Source organism: Dendroctonus ponderosae, unplaced genomic scaffold (assembly GCF_020466585.1).
Source record: "Dendroctonus ponderosae isolate FM_Combo_2020 unplaced genomic scaffold, Dpon_F_20191213v2 Dpon_F_20191213_5, whole genome shotgun sequence".
In the NCBI taxonomy this organism is placed as follows: Eukaryota; Metazoa; Arthropoda; class Insecta; order Coleoptera; family Curculionidae; genus Dendroctonus; species Dendroctonus ponderosae.
Window position 1 is genome coordinate 708,074 of NW_026018715.1, and position 20,488 is coordinate 728,561.

The following is a 20,488-nucleotide window of genomic DNA, read 5'->3' on the forward strand; positions in this document are numbered from 1 at the left end:
CTGAAAGCGCTCCTCCACTTTGCTCTTTTTCACCTTGATTTTGTTGATGTCCTTGTCGGGTGCGGCCGTTTCCAGATGTTTGGTTTGCTTCTCCATCTCATCGACTTGACGCGCCTTGACGGCCATTTGCGTTTCGATCATTTAAAAAAATTCAAATTTGTGTCTTATGTCAAAAATTACAGCTATTTTGGAAAAATGTCTTATGCCGTTTTGTTTGGAATTCAGTTTCCTACAAGTTTTCCATTTAATGTTTTCCTGTCAAATTAATATCAACGGAACTAGGAGTAATTTAAAAATTTACCATAAATAAGTTTTTCCCAAATATCTCTTGACAGCTGTCAAATTTTCGAAAAATAAAATTGGTTTCGAGTAGAGCATTCAAAACTACAATTCTTTGTCCATTTGACCTTCTTTGTAGCTGCTCTAGTTCTGAGGATCCCTGTACTAGTCATCGAACAACACTCACCCTGTATAAGTAAATTGTATATCACGCCAGATCTAGCAGTCGCCTCCATTTGAATATTCTGACTTGCGCAGTTTCGCTTTAGTATCTTAGAAAGGATGGCGGATAAAATTTTTATATTTTTATGCCATAGCAGATACAAAATTGAAATGATGTACGCATTTTCCGCTCTCAAAAATGCAATTAGTAAATAAACAGATAGTTTACGGTGTAGACCAATTCGATCGGTTCAACGATACACATCAAACCTTATAGGTATGCACATATTTGAAATTTTAAAGATTTTACCTGAGACGTTGGTGTCCACATATTGTATTCCGCCATCCAATTCTGCAAGGTATTGATAGGCATAATGCATAAAATTGTTTTAGCAGCAGTATATCGCAAGAACACATCCGAAAACGTCACTATTTGCAACGTTTTCCCTAAACCCATCGAATGTGCCAAAATACAGCCAAATCCTGCAGAAGAATCGAATCTAAAACACAAAAAGGGTTGACTATAACATGGAAATCTAAGTGAAGCTGATATTACCCATTAATAGTTTCGACGATATTGTCGTAAAGAAATCGAACACCTCCGATCTGATGAGGCTTTATTATTCTTGCAATTTGCGGAGCTATAAATACGTCCGGATCATCTTCAGAATGACCCACATTAATTAGGACACGCCCCTTTTCGTCAGGTTGGTTAAATTCATCATTTGTGTGCATCCCTGAATTGCTCGGGTCATCATGATCATCATCGTCTGGACCCTGGTCGCCTTCAGACTCAGATACTACTATGCAGTCATCGTCAGAAGACACTTCTATTGTTTGATTATCGGAGGTTTTTCCTGATATAAAAACATATTTTTAATAAAGTATTATGAGTTTTCAAATAATATCTTACCTCGTCTAAGTTTAGGCGACTTTAGATGTGGAAAAGCAATGTTTTTCCTATCTTCACTTTCACTATCACTATCGCTTTGATGGGCCCTTGGAGGCAGTAAAGGCGGTCCTCTCTTAGTAACCGGAGAGAAACTTAAAGAAGTAGGTAAATTAACTCCGCTACCCCGCCTGCTATTAAAAGGTAATCTTGGATAACCTCGAGGAACTCCCATAGGCCCCAATGGAGTAATCTGCCCAGTGTGCTGTGAAGGATACCTAGAGTAAGGAGCTTCAGGTTTCGGCATTTTGAGGAGATCAAATCGTGGCACTTTAGTCATAGACTTTGTTTGACCATTAGGAAGTTTTACCAGAACAGTATTACCTATTCTGGTTTGATTGGATGGCCCGGGCTTTGAAAAATTGTTCCCCTGTAACAACGAGATCACTTTCTGCTGCATTTTCTCTTGCTGTGCTTGTCGTTGATATTCCCTAAGTATCCGTTGCTGCTCTTGTACTCTTTTTAATCTTTCCGCTTCTTGCCTTTGGGCCGCTAAAGTGGTTTCGTCCAATTTTGTTTCATCCATAACCTCTCTAATGTTTCGACGTAAATTCCCTTTACTTACAACCGTCACCTCATCTCCCGTTTTCTTTGTTATGACCACTTCATTCTCCGTAGGGGAGTCACTAGCCTTTGGTTTATCTCCTTTCTTGACTGACGCAAACGTTATCTCTCCCATTTCTTTCAGTTTCTCTTTGATATCGATTTCATAGTCTTCGTCGATAATCTCATTTTTAACGTTCGGATCGGATGAAGTTGGGGTGGGGACTACTGCTTGTTCCACCAAGTTTTCGAAAAAAGAGGTGTTTTCTCCGTTACTACTTTGATCATCTTCTTCTTTGACTGTCATGGGTTGCTCCAGTGGAAATTTTATTGCGACATTGCTTCCCGACAAAGAATTATTTTCCACGGCAGATACAGGCTCTGCTTCGGCTTTAGAAGGAAAAACTGTAGTACTGGTCGGACGGCCTAAAAAAAATATACAGTATATTATTGGAAATGATGACTCGAAAAAATAAACGGTGATTTTATTTTCGACTAAGAAAGCTTTCAGACCCATTTTGAAACTTGTAATTAAAATTCCCTGACGGCGATGGACAGAATAGGACACAACACAACTTTTGGTTTCCTGTCTACTACTGCAATTATTCAATGAAATAACTGCGTTTTACTTCTGTGTCCACACTTAAATTTTTCACCTTTTAAGCAGCCGAATCAAGTGTCGACAAAGTAGTAAAATTCTGGTATTTGATAGAATAATTGCAGTCAAAATTTGAAAGCTTGGTATTGGACATAGAAGACAGATATTTCAACTACCAACGATCAACTAACAGCTAACTTTCGAGAAGAAACATGATGGCAAATTTGGAAAAACCGTTCTATAATGTAGGTACACCTCTAGAATAGTCGAAGATTTATAGTAATACTCAGACGGGGCCTCTGCTTGTGACGTCACGCGTAATTAAATATTGCATCGTCTCTACGCTCAAAGATTGAAAATTTACAAAATATTATACATTTCGTTGCGGTTTATTAGTGACCGTCATGGCCATCAGTCAATTATGAATGTGGATTTATCGGTCAATATCTATTCGGTGTGTGGTTTAAATGAATAGTTGAGCAAAACCTAGATTGTGCAATATTTTTGGAAAGATAATTCCAAGCGGAAGTTAAATATGAAAAAATATACAGTGTCCCGTTTAACAATATCTTATTCTCTATATCTATTTCCTTTTAATAACTAGAAAAATATTTGCTTGCCGCAAATTAAATTTACATTATCGGATACTACGTGAAAAACTGCTTTGGCAATGTTTCCGAACAAAGTTTTAAAAAATCCCAGGAATAGTGTTAGAGAGCTTTTCCAAAAATGTAGGTTTCTGGAAAAGGCTGTATTTCGGAACCTGTTAGAGATATTGACATTAATTTTGTCATAAAAATCGCGGCTCAGACACTGACATCAGTTTTTGTCTATATGGTATAGAAATGGGAGTTTCCATTTAAAAGTATCCAATTTGGAATCAATCAAAATATTCTTAAATGTTAATTCATTTTTAAATGAAAATGATATTTTTAAACATTTTCGCATATAAACCGTATATTTTATTTAATCACTCTAGTTGTTAGTGTTGCAAGTTTTTTTGTTCTTTAAGTAGTTACTTCTGACCCATGTTTTGTTTGATTTTAGACTATTTTATTTTAAGTTTACCAATGTTAAGAATTATGTTTTTAATGAAGGAAATCATTATACGGGGTGGTCACTCTTACAATGTACACCTCTCCTAAACGCAACGAGATCAAATGACGAAAAAGTTGAGCATTTTAATGATTATTTAAAAAATATTCACAGCAATAAAACTATTAATCCGATTTTTATGAAACTTGGGCTACTTACATTTTTAATAAATGCCCCTTTTACCCCCTTCCTTTTTTTCTCTATTTAGTACGATAAAAAGTCAATATGGCGTTCATAAGAAAAATCAAAGTGGACTGTTACTATGCAATACTAAACACCAATAAAAAAAATCTGACACTATCATGAAAAGGGCATTTATTAAAAATGTAAGTAGCCCAAGTTTCATCAAACTCGGATTAATAGTTTTTTTCGCTGTAAATATTTTTTAAATATAATGTTTGCATTTTTTTCAGGATATTTCGAAAACCATGACATCTAGGTTTAATTTCAACATGGCTTTAAAATAAGCATTAAAATGCTCAACATTTTCGTCATTTGATCAACTTTGTATCGCGTTGCGATTAGGAGATCCCAATCGTGTACATTGTAAGAGTGACCACCCTGTATATCATCACTATTTCTACTATCATCATCATTTTTATTCTGCATTTTTAGTAAAAAATTTAAAAAGTAACAACCTATTACCAAAGTAACGTTCTAACCCGTTACAGAAAAATAACCGTTTACCACAACTCTAATACGAATAGCTATTAAGGTAACACAAAAGATCGCAAATCTGAGTCATAAATATGCAATTTAATACAAATTTGGCAAATCAGTTGTACTTTTATCAAAAGAATTTGTCATAAAATTATACGAATAGAACTGCAGAAAAATAGTTATCAAAATACATTAGTCTAGTTAGAATGATATAAAGGGTAAATACATACCATGTTGTGGTTTGGTCTCCATGTTCTTCAATACATCATCTAATCCCAAATTTAAACCCAAATCGGCACCCAGGTCCTGCAATTCGCTCTCTGATCCCATATCCGAATCATAGTAAGACATTTCATCTTCACTCAAATTGGGTTCACTCTCATTTTCAAAGCTTTTCGTTCCAACTGTTGGAGTAATATCCTTTTCAGGCTGTTTGGTATCGGACTTAAACTTTTTAAAAGAAATTTCAGGACCAAGGTTCAACCCGCTTGATATAATAGATCTTTTCAGGGCTGTAGATGATGATAGCGCAGGCTGCGGTTTTGAGACTGGTGATTCAAAGTCAAGTTCCTCGTTGCCCTCGAATTCTTCATCACTTTCTTCATCTGATGGACTGCAAAGATGGGAATCGGATTCGTGAGTGGCTTCCGCAATATAAAATGTTTCAAAATATTTAACTTATTATAGGTAGTTAGCTGAAACCCCAAGCCAGCTCCCCAGATGACAGTAGGGTACCTATTTTGTAGATTATGGGTGCGTGCAGCTTAGAAATATTGACATAAAAAAATGTAAAAGAAATCAGTTTTTTTAAATGACATCTTTTAAATTCGTCAATAGCGTGCGCCTGTTATAATATAACGGTTTGACTGATACAACACACCAGTTCGAGTCACATAAAGGGTTTGACGGATAACATACACGTCAAAGTTAACGTAAGTGATACAGCACAGGGCTGATTGTGACTGGCGGCTAAGCGTAGGAATACGATCCATTTAATGCTGATCAGCTGGGTGATTCAGAGTGGAGTGGGCTATCTATCTCACTCTTAATCTATACTGTTGGTGTTTAAAAGATTTCGTATTTAAAATTCTACAGTATTTGAAATCTATTTTTATGTATAGGCCTATTGACCTTCCAAAATTGATGCGTCTCTTCTGCAATTCTGCCTTCACAGCATATGGCATGCAAACGCAACATCAACTCTCAAAGTGCCTATTTCATATTATTGATGAATGTTATTATACTGATGGCTTGTGTATGGGTTACGTTTATTCAAAAAGAGTAGATTTTACAGCATCTTTAGTGCAATCATTGACTGTAGTACACGTTTCTGTGTTAAATTATGTCTAAAATATTATTTTTTTAAGTGCATCTAAACAATGATATCTCGTATGCATATTCAATAACCACTTTATCGTCCAAACTGTGAGCCTGACGGCGATTGCGTATATAATTGCTTTGGTATGCAAAAAAATTAATTGCGGGATAAACAACCCATATTTATTTTTCTGAACTAGCATATAAAAGAATTTCGAACGTGTTGTATCCTTTACTAACGAATTAAGGAAAATTCTAACCTCAATCAACTATTCACCAAACTTAAAAATCAACAGCTGATAGCTGAGTCTGCGCATGCGCATTAAATGGATCGTATTCCTACGTTTAGCCGCCAGTCTGATTGGGTATAACAGCCCGTTCACACGGTGACAATAATGACGTAATTCCGTGACAGTAGCCAGGGTCACGGTGCCGTACATCAAACTGTTCGCGAGTTCAACTACGGATACGCTGCAAAACGTCAAATTATTCGTTGTCTAGTGACAGCTGAGACTAGTCAGACTTGTTTATTTATTGGAGTTAATTACATTTACAACATAAAACAATACTTACACATTTATCAATCTGTTTCTATTTCTTTGAAAGCTTGCAAAAGTTGATTAGAACAAAACAAATCACAATCAGTTGTAACTGTAATGTAACTTAATTTGCAGTTATAAATTTAGACACCAGGGCGGCGTCTGGACTTTTGAACTCGCAAATTTACGTCACGACATTAATGTTATTGTGTGAACGGGCTTTAAAATGTAAAATTGGCAAATGCACGAAAATTCTACAGTGAAAACGGTTAAGTATTTGGCAGACAGTAGACACATCAAAGCGACGATGTGACCTAACTTTTATTAACAAAAAATGTCTGGCGTCCCTGTTACTGATGGTCAGTTCTTCAAAAAATTCTAAGATTTATATTTTGATGAAACAAACAAGTTCAGCCGTTTAGGGCCAGTGGTGAATTCTTGAGTGCCATGGTACAATAACTACCAGAACTTTTTATTAGATGGATGGAATCAACTCATTTTCTTTTTGGTTGGTGCACTAATAATTTATTCACAATTTCGTGCTCTTTGTAAAATCATGGAGCAATCATAGTTTTTGCGCAAAAAAAATATGTCTGTTTTCTTGCCATTTGACATGTGTTAGACATTAACTACAAATACGTGCCGCGTCAACGCATACGATTTCACGCAAGTTGTCTTCGCAAAACCTTAATACTTTGACCATGTCGGTCACTTGAGCACAAACTTCACACTTGAGTCACACTGAGCAGTAGATTAGGTATAGAGCATGTCTAGCGTTAAACGGAGGTCATATACAAAATCAGTGAGTTTAATGATTTTGCTTTTATTTATTTATTTGTTTTTAAATTTATAGTAACGATAAATTCCGTATGTTCTCATTCTATAGTTTTTTGATGCATTTCAGACTATAATTTGTTGCTATTTAAAATTGTTCAAACATTCAATTAATTAAAATCCAATTGACCTGTCTTAAAATATATAGGGTGTTTTATTTAAAAAATATATTTAATGTCTAATTTTGACATTTCCGTGTTTCATTTTTCTATTTTAAATTCAGATTTAAAAAATTTGAGTAAATTTTGACAACTTTTGTGTTGGTTAGTTTCACAATTTTCTAGCGGGGGTGTCAACTTATGAGGACAACACTCCGGGTACAAAGGAATGATTATTTCTCATTTCGTATTATCGCTATTCTTTAAGGTTGGCACCTAAAACAAAAAAACCAGAAACTTTTGGAAAAGATTTATCACCTGACGCCTGTTTCGGTAGCTATACTGCCATCTACTTTCTCATTTGAGAACTTTCGACAAAGTAGTAAAACTACTAGGTTATTTTATTTTAATTTTATGTAAATTAAGTTATTTACATACATAACATATTTTGTTCAAAAGGCGATTTTTTCTAAAGTACCGTCGAAAAACAGAAATTTAGGGACATTAAATTATCTACCATTTATTTCCTATCCATTCTACCGCTTTCAAAGTTCGTGGTCTGGCAAAACTGCATCAAAGCGACCTTCATTTTCTTATAGAAAAGTAGTGAATTATAATGAGTGAAAAGTGGTCAAAAACAGCATTTCCGCTAAAGACACCACTAAAAAAAATTGTTAATAAACTGAGCACATTTATTAAGGGGCCTGATAAAGCCTGATGTCCTTGAAAATTACCGAAACAAACTACAATAGATGAATGAATTATAGACGTCCAATATATTATTGCTACATTCAATAGATATTAATGAATCTAATTCAACTTACCATAATTCTTCCGATGTTTCATGTTCTTCCTTAGCTTTTGGCTGTTCTACCGATTCTGGTTTACTTGGTGGCTCTTCTTTAAGTTCCTTGGGTTTCTGGAGCCTTTGGATGGTAACATCTCCCAATCGTTGTAATGCCGGTTCCATTACACTATTTAGTTCGAGATAGTCCACTGTTTCACCGGATCATTTTAATTGAGGGTTTGATGAATTATTTGTTTACATACAGTACACGAGTGCTTGAGCCGCCATTAACTAGAGTATCGAAAACAAAAATGTGTTAGAAGCCCCAATAAAATCGCTTGTCGATAATATTACACATTCCCGAGTTTATTCCACTCTTCAGAGCTGGAAGGATAGTGGAGTTGCCGATTGAGTGGCGAAACAAAAACACTACAACCAGAGGCCTTAATTCCGAATGGAACGATGATTACCTTAGATGCTCTAGCAGATTAGCAGAGCCTTTCTTTCTCGCTATTGCCTACTCAACGCGCATCCATTAAAAGGACTTTTTAGGTAAAAACATCCGATTTTCCATACAATTATAAGCTTAAAAGAAGTAACTACACACCGCTTGCCCCGTATATGTTTACATGAAAATGTCGGCAGGGGCGCTATTCTAAATTGCAAATTGACAGTTGTTCTGTCTTACTATCGACATGAAGGCAGCAATGCACTCTATGCTAAAGTGCCTGGAACGGACGCGTTGCACGCCAAAGGCGCAAAATCAAAATGTAGGCAACCCGCTGTCCTGAGGATCTCTTTCAGTCATTCACTTATATGGGGGTTCGCAGCAAGATTTATCAATTTTGGTTTTCTTTTTAACTTTTTAATTACAGTTTGATGGTATAACAAAATTGAACTTTGAATTGAATCTTAAACTTATCAGTTAGAAAAAATCATCATTATAATTCTGAAGTGGAAGTAGGAGCAAAAAATTAAAACCAAAATGAATACAAGTAAAATATAAAATACCCTATTTACATAGAAAAAAGTATACAGTTTAACAAAAAACTTCTAAATTTATATTTTAAGATTTTTTAAATTTTTTTGTCTCACTCGCATTGTCATGCTATAAAGAAGAACAAGCTCCAATAGTAGACTCCGGCTCACTAAAGCGGGGCAGAAAGTTTATTGATGCAAGGATAGTGGATTTAAGACCAGCTTAGTAAAGCTCGGCTTTTAGAGCTGCTTGGTGCCAGCGGGCCCTAGAAATCAAGTTATACAGGGTGTTCGGAAAATGCGTTTGGAAATTTTTGAAGGTGACTCAACACGCTAAAATAATGGTAGTCATGTAAGAAAGTTTCGAAATCTGAATATTTACCGAGTTACAGCTCATCAAACTTTTTTTTTCTTTTTTTTTACCTATTTTGAATATTTCTTCGCGGATCAAATTGAAAATCGTTACAGAGTTTTAGCTTAGTGATCTCAAACCTTCTTATAAAAAATTGTTTCTTCACTTTGCTACTAGATGGCACTTTGCATGTAATCCAAATTTTATTTTCTGCATATCTTTTTTGTCACGCCAAATATCGCTAAAAGAAATACGCCTTTCAAACACTTGAAAATGCTAGACAAAAAATATGCTCTTTACACGAGTCGAAAAACCCCGTCATTTAGGAGCAAATCGAGAATAAAATTTTCGCTACTCCATAACGGTGGCCTTTTTAATTATAATCGCAGCAAAGCAAGTCGTCTGGTTTTAAATGGCCAAATTTCACAATTTATAGTAATTATTATTTTTGTGCCCTAAAGCCACTAAATTAAAATGAAGCAAGAATATTCAATTTATTGAAAAATACGTCTTTTGATTTCGAAATACTTCATTTTACATATCACAAAATAGAGCACGATAAGATTAATATCGACTAATATTACTTCGTCTTTCAAGGTAATTCCCCAACTTGTTAGAGTTAAAAGAGTTGCTTGCGATTAAAGTCTATCGGTGGTAAAGTGTGTCATATGGGGATTAATCAGTGTACTCAGTACTATGATCAGAGACAAGTATGCTCTGCAATGATCATAGAAATTTGTCCTTCATTGTCCAATTCCTTCGTGAAATTTGAACCAAATTAATTAATTTGTGTATAATTTATATTCCACTTAGAAATATTGCATTAATTTTTAGCATTGCTATTGCAGTAATTATAAAACATAAGTATTACCTTATCTAATTATTATATACCTATAATTACCAAGTAACTGTTAAAAAATCTTGAATGACTGAGAAAAATATTGCCATTTGGTATTTATCGCAAGTGCGCTGAAACTTATAGCATAACATTGTCTCTAAATAAATTTATTAGATTGGAAGCCTAACGCTAGTGGAATTTTTAGTTGGATCAACAATAAAAGTGCATTTCAATTTTATATTGAATTTGGAATATTATATCAAGAACTGAGTTAGTGCTGATTTGAGAGAACAATATGGTATGGGTATTAATGGTAGCTATACCATAACATTATATTATGGGGTTATTTAAAGAATATTGTATATGAGAATCTAGGTAGACGCCTTAAAATGGTGGATTCAATTTATTAATATAATCATAATAATAAACGATATTAATATTAATCAACCAATACATTGTAAACGTTATACAGTGTTTGGTAAGTAGATGCGTTCCTTGCAGGGGGTGATTGTGCAAGTAATTTTGGATGTATTTCGTTAATAGACCATGTTCGTAAAACGCTTAGTTTCCGATGTACAAGGTGTTAAAGTTTTAATTAAAACTGTTTTATTTATTAAGTAAGATGGTGCAAATATTCCTTCGAGACCAGGATCTTCGATCCTATTAGCTCTCGTCAGCTGGGTTTAGCCTGAAATTGGGGACCGGAAAACCTGCGGAAACCGCTTGGAATAATTTAATGACATTTTACAAGCTTATGCACTTAACAACATGCTGTGACAAAAATTTTGTTTCTAGCTTTTCCAGTGGCGTGTGCACAGGCACGTCTGTATATAAGTTTAAATAAAAAATGTTACTCCACTGGTTTTTTAAATAATAAAGATGATGATTCAAATTCCTGTTCAATTTGGAAGAGAAAAGGTCTCTTTTCGTCCCGTCTTCGAGTAAACAAATCAATTATTGCATAGCGTAATCGGGTTTTTATTAAAAACTTGGCTCTGCACTAGTTTTTCTCACTGATTGACAAAATTAATAATTGCTGCCATTTCGAGTGTTTGAGTAACTTTAGTTGTCACTTCCTTTTACGTTTAACGTAATTTCGAGTGAATTCACATTAGTTGACAACTTTATTTGTTGAAATTGCTGAGTTTTCAAACGTTCAAAAGTTTATCCCACCCCCATCGCTCTGAAGATTTTAAAAGTTTCTTCAAAACTTTAGGTTTAGATAAATGTGCTGTCGATATCGTATTAGTATCAGTTATTAATTATGCATCATGGGCTTCGCTTTTAAGCGGTGCTGCGCGTTCAATTTTTTTTCCTTGGTTTTACTGAAGAAAGACGATGACACGCCAGTTGCGTTGCTTTAATGAATGGAATAAATGAAGAAGCAACACATTTTCTTCTTGTAAAGCCTAGACCGTATGTAAAGATCCGATTATTTGGATGATTGAACAGGTATCGGAAATCGTTGATATAAGTTATCATTTGCGATTATTTCGTACGGAACAAACATTATTTTGTAATTCACAAACTTACAATTCGAAGATTGCCACCTTGAGTGAGGTTAAATGTGATGTGGATGTTAAAAGTGGATGATAACCTCCACAAGCGCAGTTTGAGGTGGGGCGCAGGGAAGGGGGTGAGTTCACCAACTCATAGAGCGGCATCAACTCAAAAGTGCAAGTCAATACAGTGTTACACAAGCCCACTCGCCTTAACCGCTTTGCAAACATTTTTTGAAAACCTCTTGCAGCTTCGAATTTTGGACAAAACCCTAATATTTTTTATCGTTTTTTTTTCCAAAAATATTTCTCGGAACAGAACAAGCGAAACTTTATAATCAATTATTTGAAAAACTCGTCACCTTCGTCGCTGTGAATCATTCGGTATTTTTTTATTCCGGTTTCTTCACTTTTAAGCCAATATTTTATAACAAAACTCTCTGTAAACAGAAAAATTCGTTTTTCCTAACGTTTTACTGTAAAATACTGGCAAACTGAGTTTCTCATGCAAAAAAAAATGAAGACAACAGTTTTACAAGAAAACTCGTCATCTTCATAGTTTGGTCTTCTTTATGTTCTTTTGGCATCTTTTTCTAATACCCGTTTTACCTCTGAATTTGGGACAAAATCGAAACAAAATACCCGTTTTCTCGAAAAAAAATAAGTTTTCCCTAAAAACGACCAGACAGTTAAAATCACTTCCTTGGAAAGGGAGTTTTTAAAACAATTTTTATTTCAATTGACATGGATTTCAGCTTCAAGATACAACTGTTCGTTATTACAGGCTTATGAGAATTTATACTGAATTAATGCTGATGAGTTTACATGCTGTCTGTGAAACTAAAGAACATTATGTACTTCGTAGGCATAATTAGATATTTCCTAATGCTTAGCTGCGAAATAGAATATCATGAATTTGTGAAGTTGGCTAAATATGATATCCATAACTAGAGAAAGCAAAAACGTATTGCAAGTACTTCAAAATTTCCGGTTTTTCTCGTTTTAGACAAAAGTCAAAACGACAGTATTTTCAAACAATCGTTTCTACAGAAAAGGTAACTCAGTGAATTTTTAGGAGTTGGCGCAGTGCTGCACCATCCTAACGCACCGGCGCAGTAACTCAGTTGCGTTGCTGGGAAAATGTTATAAACGTTTTCTATCCTTTTTAGTTGTAAAATGGTAAAACGTTACTTGTAAAAAATGATGACCTTTTTTTTAGAAACCTTTTAAAATTCCAGTCTCGGAGCTCGTAAAGCTTTAATCCGCTTTAATTAATGACTTATAAATCATTAACCGATGAGTTATAACTCATTAACTTAGAGAGCGGCAACAACTAAAAAGCGCAACTCATCACACCAGGCCGATTCTCAACCGCCACGAGAAACTGCAAAATATGAAATAGAAATTAGAAAACGTAATTTACTGCCCGAAGGCTGGTGTAAATTTTGTCTGCTTCGTAGCTTCCAATGTTACTCTTGAACTATTCTTCAACGCCAGTTTTAAAAATTGATCGATCTTCGCTTAACTCTTTGAAAAGTTACTATAAAATTGAGATGGCCAAAAGTGCGTTTTAAAGTTTTCCTAAAATTAATTGCGATTTAATAAAATCATGAAATACATATCAACAAATTTAAATAAAACGATAAAAACGAAAATTTTACAAAATATTGGGACAGTTTCGTAAATGTATGCAATTTGAGGTTTGATTAAAGAATATTGTATATTGCCAGAAGCCAAGATCTAACTCCGTTAGACTTTCACGTATGGGACATGATTTTCATCCTATTTTGTTGGTTTATGCCGGAGAAATTAATACAGTGCTTACAGATGCCATTATTCCACTTAGACATACATTTTAAGGCATCATAAGGCGGTCACTTGCATGCGTTTGAAAGGGACTTCTTTTTGAGCAAGATCTTAAGTAGTTACTGTTTTTTAATTTTTTACATATCGTTGCAAGCTTGGTACGCATTCAATCCAAAAAATTAGTTAAATTTTAATTCACAGGTAAATAATCTAATCTGTAAAAACAAATAAAGAAACTCTAAGGCTGATGCCAACTGCGACTAGTGATAATTTTTTGTAATAAAATTGATACTAAACCCTACTTAATTACAATCCGATTAAGATATGCCATAAATCGATATTAATTTTTTTACTCAAACTGTGCGATGTATAAAAAAGTCAAGACCCTTTCTCTTCCAAATAGAACAGGAACTTAAAAAATATTATTTATTTTTAGAAAAAATCAGTGGTGTTACATTTTTTTATTTAAAATTATCTACAGACGTGCCTATGCCCACTTTACTATTGCTGTTAAGTGCATGTCTGTAAAATTTCGTTAAAATATTCCAAGCAGTTTCCGCAATATTAATAAATATCATTTTTTAAATTAAAACTTTATGACCCTGTAGATCGGAAATCTCTAAATCTACTCACCAAACACCCTGTATGCAATTAATTGTTAAACTGATAATTTATTATTTTGCATTTATTTCTTTTGCTGAAGGGTCTTAATTCTAGAATCTAAATTTACAACCTTTTGATTCATTTCATTCAGATTAGTTGCAAAACTTTCTTGAACTCCTTGCAGTAGAGTCTTGTTATTTTGGACACTGCTGCCGATTTCCGATTGAATCAACTCCATCTGGGTAAGCGTTTTTGTAAATTCGGTGGCTGAAAGATAACAAACACAATAAGGCAACAAAGCTTTTTTACCAAATAACATACCTTTATTATGAAGAGCTTCCAATGATTTTAACCTTTCTACAGTTTGAGGTAGAATCTTTGTGAGGGTTTCAGTGTTTTTAAGCTGGTCATAAAGCTCAAGAATCTGTAAACTGATAAAATAGGATGTGTTTCAGTGGGGATTTATCAATATTACCATTTTGTCTTTTTCTTCATCCTGTGGCAGTTCTTTCTTTTTCTGCCCAATGACCTGTAATTTTTGAGACAAAGCCGAAAGTCTTCCCTCTATATGATCTAACTGAGAAGAATCAAGTAAGCTTGCAGTTGCGCTTAGATATTGGGCAGCTTCTAACAAGCTTCCTAAATTGACAAATAATTATGAAATTAGTAATTTTTTGCGCAAGTTAACACGGAACCAAAATTACCTTTATTAGTTGCCGTAGTCAACCTTGACAACTTATCAGACGATGCTCCTAAAACTGTCTCTAATCGATGCAATCTACTCTCCAATTCGGCGATTCTAGCAGTTTGTTGTAATTTAGCGTGCTGTGGTCTGTAATTAAACTGATAGATAATACCTTCCTCGTTGCTGTTTTTTTCATATTCAGGTTTTTCATTCAATACTTGTTTGAACTCTTCCAACTGTGCCAAAAGTTTCCTGAAACATCAATGTATAGTGTTACTTTTTGTATCGTACTAGTAGATATTACCCACCTGACCTGTGATCCTTCAGGATCTGATATTTTAGCAATTAGTTCTTCACCTAAAGTTTCTTCTAGTTTAAGATCGGCTAATAATTTTAAGGACTGTTCAACTTGATCAGTAGGAACAAGACAATCCAACTTTCCTTCATCCTTGTTCACTGTTAGACTATTGACTTCTTCAAGCAGTTCTTTCATTTCACATTGCAAGCGTTGGTACTTTTGAATAGGTGTCTCTCGTTTGCCTAAATCAGAAAGCAAATTTTCTTGCAAAATTAACTACATGGGGTCTCAATATGAATTATATATATTATATAGCGGTTTTCATATAAAAATTTGGATAATTGGCTTTTGAAATTTCTTCAATTTTTCCTTATTTTTTAGCAAAACTAAACCTGTCAAAATGATACTTTGTAAGTTTTTTGTTTGTTTTTCTCAAGGGTTTTGAAGGATTTTTGATGAACAATTGATTTGAGCTTCACGGCATTTTGTTTTAGTGATAATTTTTGGCGTATTTCTCTTAATACTGGCCTCAGCTGGAAAATTGAAATTCAGCAAAAGCAACATAATAGTAATATTGGCATGGTTAACAAAATTCCAGGGCATTTCAGGTCGAAACCCCGAATATTTGGAAAAAAAATTGTTGTGGGCGTTTTTCTGTGAATCATGGCCCCATTTGGATCATTAAAACTGGGTTGTAAAGAGCACAATGTCTGTAAAACCGGCATTTTACGCAACTCAAATGGTTAAGAAATGTAAAATTTATTACGATTTGAACGTCAAGCAAAAAAAATTCGATGTTACACTTTAGGCAAACTTGAAATAGATGGATTTAAGTGCCAACAAGCATTTTCAGACACGAAAATCGCCCTTTCTTTAAACAAAATAAAACTGCGTCGATCTTTCCTAAAAATTACCGTTGAGAAAACTAAACTCCGTTAGAATCCAACTTTTAAGACAAATATATTTTAATTTTCACACTTCATGTAAACGCCAGATGCATTTAAATGTCGAAAAATATTTAGAATTGTTATACTTTCCGCAAACTTTTGATGAATTTGAGCCCTAATAATGCAGTTTTGGAGATGAAAATAAAAATATTTTATTGAAAATTATACGCAAGTTGTGAAACTGAATGTTTGAAAAATAATTGCGCTCGTTTATTTAAAAATCGTTAAAAATTCACATCTCACAGACTGAAGCAGGCAGGCAATTGCACCTTTTATCATCTTTCGTGGACATTTGACCCTATAAACGTGAAAAGTTTTAGAAAAATGCATACGGAACTTGATTTTTTGTGAACTTTGTAAATGTGACTCGCTCAATTGCGCTCGCTCACTTAAAAAATCACATTTTCCAAACTCAAGCACGCTGGAGAATAGGTCTGTTACCATCTTTAGTGGACATTTGATCCGATAGACGTGGAAAGTTTCAGAAAAATCCATGCGGAACCTGATTTTTGTCGAATTTGTAAATGTGACTCACAAAATTGATGGTGTCAGTAAGTTGCGCTCGCTTACTTAAAAATTCGCGTCTTCCAAACTAAATCACGCATGAAGTTGAATTTGTTTCCAACTTTAGTGGACATTTGACCCTATAGTGAGACACCCTGTATACTAAGTGAACTCCCTGGCTACAAAATACAACATATTTTTCATTGTGAAAGTGGATTAAGGCTAAGTCCTGAAGCCCCAAAAACATTTAAAAACGCCTAGAAGCTTTTTGCTTTTTTTGCCCTCGGGCGACCCTGTACACTCTAGGGAGCGCGTCTCCAGGTGGCGGATAGGAGAACGCTTCCCAGAAATAGGTGGTAGGAGGGAACTCAAATACCTCCCGCGGACCAACAGGTTTAGTGGTAGTTTGACTCAAAAACTGGCCAACATGCTCGGCAAGCGTGGCCTTTTAATGCCAAAACCTTCGAAACCCATGTTATGTTGAGTCGATGAGTTATCTCGCACTGATAAGTCAGCCCGCCTCGTGGATTCTGGGGGAAGCAAAACCTCAATATATAGAAGCAAATATATTATCACACAAAATTTAATCCGTGTCGCAACATACAAGATAAGAGCAATGTGAACAGCTGAAAATCTCAAAATTCTGGAGAGCTAGAAAATGTAAAATGGGAGGCCAGATAACAAGGAGAGAACGCAACTACCCTCAAATCAGGACATTTGCTGTATCAGAAAATTGCAAATGTGGACTCTCATCAGGTAAATATCCTAATTAACAAAAAACTAAAGCACCTTGTTATCAGGATGAAAGCAGTTTCTGTTTTAAAAAACATACAAAAGATATTCCCTAAAACCAAAAGTGTGTATGCTCCGACCTCCAGCCCTGGAAGCCCTCCAGATGACCATGAAGCCGAACAATTTTATGAGGACATAACAACACCTCAAAGATTGGGAAACGCCAAATTCACCATAATTATAGCAGACAATAATGCTAAAATTGGCCCGAAGACAGAGAACGACCATCCAAACATATCCAATTTTGGATTAGAAAATATAAATGGCCGTGGTGAACTGCTACTTAATTACCTCCAACAGCAAGGTCTATCTGCCTTCTATCAGAAATCTTCCCAAAGAAACTGGACCTGGAGAAGTTCAGATGGCCAAGTTAAAAATGAGATCGATTTAAAAATGAGGTATTGTGACCTATAAATTTTAATTATGGTTATTAATTTATATTTATTTTTTGTATATTTTACCTATCTTAGTACACCTATAACTTCAACGATTTGGTTGGACATGAGTATTTAATTAATTTAATTTAACGTAAATATGGGACTTGCCCATGACCTAAGCTAAATACAATGACAACGGATTAAACTATAAAAAAGAAACAACAAAAACAAACACAAAGAAGGACGAAACTCTCCTGCAAGAAAGCTGATCCCAGTGAAAGCACAACATTGTGAGCACGAGCCATAGAAAAAAATCAATCCAACATCTGAACAGTCATCTGTATTGAGCTGTCTCCTGAACTGCAGCTCAGATTTCCCGTTTACCAGATAAAACTCTAGTCAGAATAGAATTTGCGCCGTAGTTCGTTCTGTGGAACGGAACATGGAGCAAATCGTTAAGTCGAGTGGTTTTGGATGGTACATGTAAGGAAATCTCTGAGAGTAGGTCAGAACAGTTAAATAATGGCTTTATAATTTTATATAGTAGGGTTAAATCATGCTCAATTCTCCTGTTTGACAAAGTTTCAACCCTCAGAACTGACTGAAGACTTGTGAAATTTAAGTAGTGGTAGTTACAATTGGTAGGAAAGTCAGCTCCACAAAGGTCCACTGAGTGAGAACTTCAAATTAATGAATCTTAAAATTTTTGGCTGGACTCGCTCAATATATCTCAAATGACAATAGTAAGTCGGACTCCACACGCTTGAACAATACTCTAAGAGCTATTTCACCACCGGCCACTCTTCAGCGCTTCTCAGTGGCGCTGCTGAGAAGCGCGTTTTGAAGGTACATTGATTTACATGGAGTTATTCACACGGGTGCGACCAAGGCCGGACCACCGATGTAGCAGCGCTTCTCTGGCGTTCAGTGGTTGACTATCGCCCAGAATCACGTCAAAAAGAAGCGCCACTGATAGCGATACATTGGTTCAAATGCTGGCGTTCATACGAGCCACTTCAGTCTGCTTCAGGTTAACGTGCGCTTCTCAGCAGGCCTACCAAAAAGCGCTGCAGAACGGAGATGCAGCCCTTAATAATGAAAGAAAAATGAGTCTACCCATTTTCTACCGAAAAATGTCGAGCTTATCTACCGAAACTCGATTTTCGGACCTGGCAACCCTGAGCTGAACAGAATCCAGCGAACGACAATCCGAAGTAGATCGCTTAATAAATGCGAGCATTTTCAATGATTTGCTCGTTATGTGAGAAAAATTGGAAGCAAAACTCAATGGAAGATTCAGAAGCACTCCCAGATCCATGTCGGATCTTCTAGACAACTTTAAGTTTTTATCAGTTTACAGCATAAGAATAGTCAGTAGATAATTATATTATTTTCCTTCCTGGGCTCCAGTCAAAGTGTGAAACAAAAAATTGAATATTGTTTCGTTTGAATAACGTTTCGGCGTTCATAATGTAACGTTTAAAAAAATGTTATTTCACACTTTGACTGGAGCCCAGGAAGGAAAAGAATATAATAACAATTACACGCAGTCAGGAAAATAAATCAGTAGATAATTTTTGACGAGAGAATACCATAGAACATTTCCCTGCATTCAGCTCCATTCCATTGTGGTCACACCATCGACTGAGGCGGTCCAGATCTTCCCGGTCCGCCGGTGATTCTAACTAACTTTCAAGTACAATTTAAGATCATCCTCAGACAGAAGAAATTTACTGTTCTTAAAACAGGATGATATATCATTTATATAAGTAGGTATGTGTTGAAAAGAAGCGGACCCAGATGGGAACCCTGCGGTACACCTAACGGCACGACAATGTTTTTAGATTGGAAATGGAGATAGTCACCGATCCATTGTAGGAAAGGGCCATCAAGACCCAAACTATTCAACTTATCAATTAAAAGTGAGTGGTTTAGAAAAGTCTGTATATATCGAGTGAACCGAAGTAACTGAGTAAATCAACTTGTCTACATGCAAGAGGTCCAATTCATTCTTTCACCGTAAGCATAAGAGATCGAACATCACCAGATTCAAAACGTGTGAATCAGGTCAAATAAACACTACGAACATATGAACTTACCTTGTCCAGCAAGTTCCCAGTCTCCATTTATTACATCATAGCCTGTGCGAAACTGTTTTCCAAGTCGCTCAGAAAAATCAACATTGGCAGCATTCAAAAACTTTCCTTTAAATTTATTGTAGGCTTCTTCAGATGATATTTCAAGTTTTTCTACAGGCTCGTTTTCAGGCTCATAAAAGTTGTCAGCTTGCTCTGATTCCGGCAAATCAACTGATTCATAAACATCGGGCTCATCGTGAGCCTAAAAGCAATTTAGACCAGCAAAATTAGACCGCTCCCATTAAGTAGGTAGTTACTCACAATTCCGGGTAAGTCTGCATATTTTGGATCAGCCATTGCAGATTTAGAAAGTTGTTTTTCACGAAATAAAGGTTCTGTACTATTTTGGTTGTCTAATGACAATGAATAAGTAATAAAATGTTTTTTTTTTTAATAAGTTAGTTGTCACAAACACAGATCACAGAGGTTGCTCTGTAATCTGTGGTCACAAACCTTCAACTCTAACCTATTTAACATGATTGCAGTCAGACAAAGTGAACCAAATTGAACAAAGATGAACCGTTGAGTCCTCGTGAATATTGAACTATTTATAAAAATTTCACTAAATAACACACTTATTATTCATTTTAAATCTTCGTTACCTTTATTAAGTACTGAAAAAACTTTCTACTTTCTTCGTAAAAGCCGACGCAAGATGTTTTATATCTTTCTTGATTTTTCTTTTCCGTTTGAAACCCGAATGTTGCAGCAGACAAATTGGCACATACTTTAAAAACTCTCTCGCCAATGTTATTTAGAACACTTGCAGTTTATTTAAATATGCTGTCAAGGCGTCGCATATACAAACAT

The 20,488-nt window shown here is 35.2% G+C and overlaps 2 protein-coding genes across 4 annotated transcripts in view; both read right to left on the reverse strand.

Annotated features, from left to right (window-relative positions):
- LOC109545060 overlaps positions 1 to 8,543 on the reverse strand; it is a 40,783-nt gene extending 32,240 nt beyond the window's left edge. The window contains exons 1-6 of one of the 3 annotated variants that reach the window (XM_019915551.2): positions 8,332 to 8,538; positions 7,899 to 8,152; positions 4,517 to 4,899; positions 1,355 to 2,359; positions 998 to 1,298; positions 752 to 941 (exon numbers count right to left, since the gene is read on the reverse strand). In XM_019915551.2, coding sequence (XP_019771110.2) covers positions 752 to 941; positions 998 to 1,298; positions 1,355 to 2,359; positions 4,517 to 4,899; positions 7,899 to 8,044 — 2,025 coding nt within the window. In that variant the 5' untranslated portion in view covers positions 8,045 to 8,152; positions 8,332 to 8,538. Of the gene's footprint in view, positions 1 to 751; positions 942 to 997; positions 1,299 to 1,354; positions 2,360 to 4,516; positions 4,900 to 7,898 lie in introns of all 3 variants that reach the window. The other 2 variants (XM_048666681.1, XM_019915552.2) reach the window with 2 other exon arrangements.
- A 5,458-nt stretch (positions 8,544 to 14,001) lies between these two features.
- LOC109545061 (dynactin subunit 2) lies at positions 14,002 to 20,136 on the reverse strand. Its single transcript, XM_019915553.2, has 7 exons — positions 19,940 to 20,136; positions 19,640 to 19,880; positions 14,931 to 15,162; positions 14,642 to 14,874; positions 14,413 to 14,576; positions 14,259 to 14,361; positions 14,002 to 14,204 (listed from the first exon to the last, which is right to left on the reverse strand). The coding sequence occupies exons 1-7, from the start codon at positions 19,973 to 19,975 to the stop codon at positions 14,020 to 14,022; spliced, it is 1,194 nt and encodes a 397-aa protein (XP_019771112.1). The 5' UTR covers positions 19,976 to 20,136; the 3' UTR covers positions 14,002 to 14,019.
- Between the last annotated feature and the right edge of the window lie 352 nt (positions 20,137 to 20,488).

Excerpts from the sequence above, each read along its gene's own strand:
- LOC109545061 (XM_019915553.2), bottom strand. The coding sequence starts at position 19,975 with ATGGCTGATCCAAAATATGCAGACTTACCCGGAATT. Across the intron at positions 14,875-14,930 it reads CCTGAAGGATCACAGGTCAG|GAAACTTTTGGCACAGTTGG; the intron begins GTGGGTAATATC and ends TTGATGTTTCAG. Across the intron at positions 14,205-14,258 it reads GGAAGCTCTTCATAATAAAG|CCACCGAATTTACAAAAACG; the intron begins GTATGTTATTTG and ends GTTATCTTTCAG.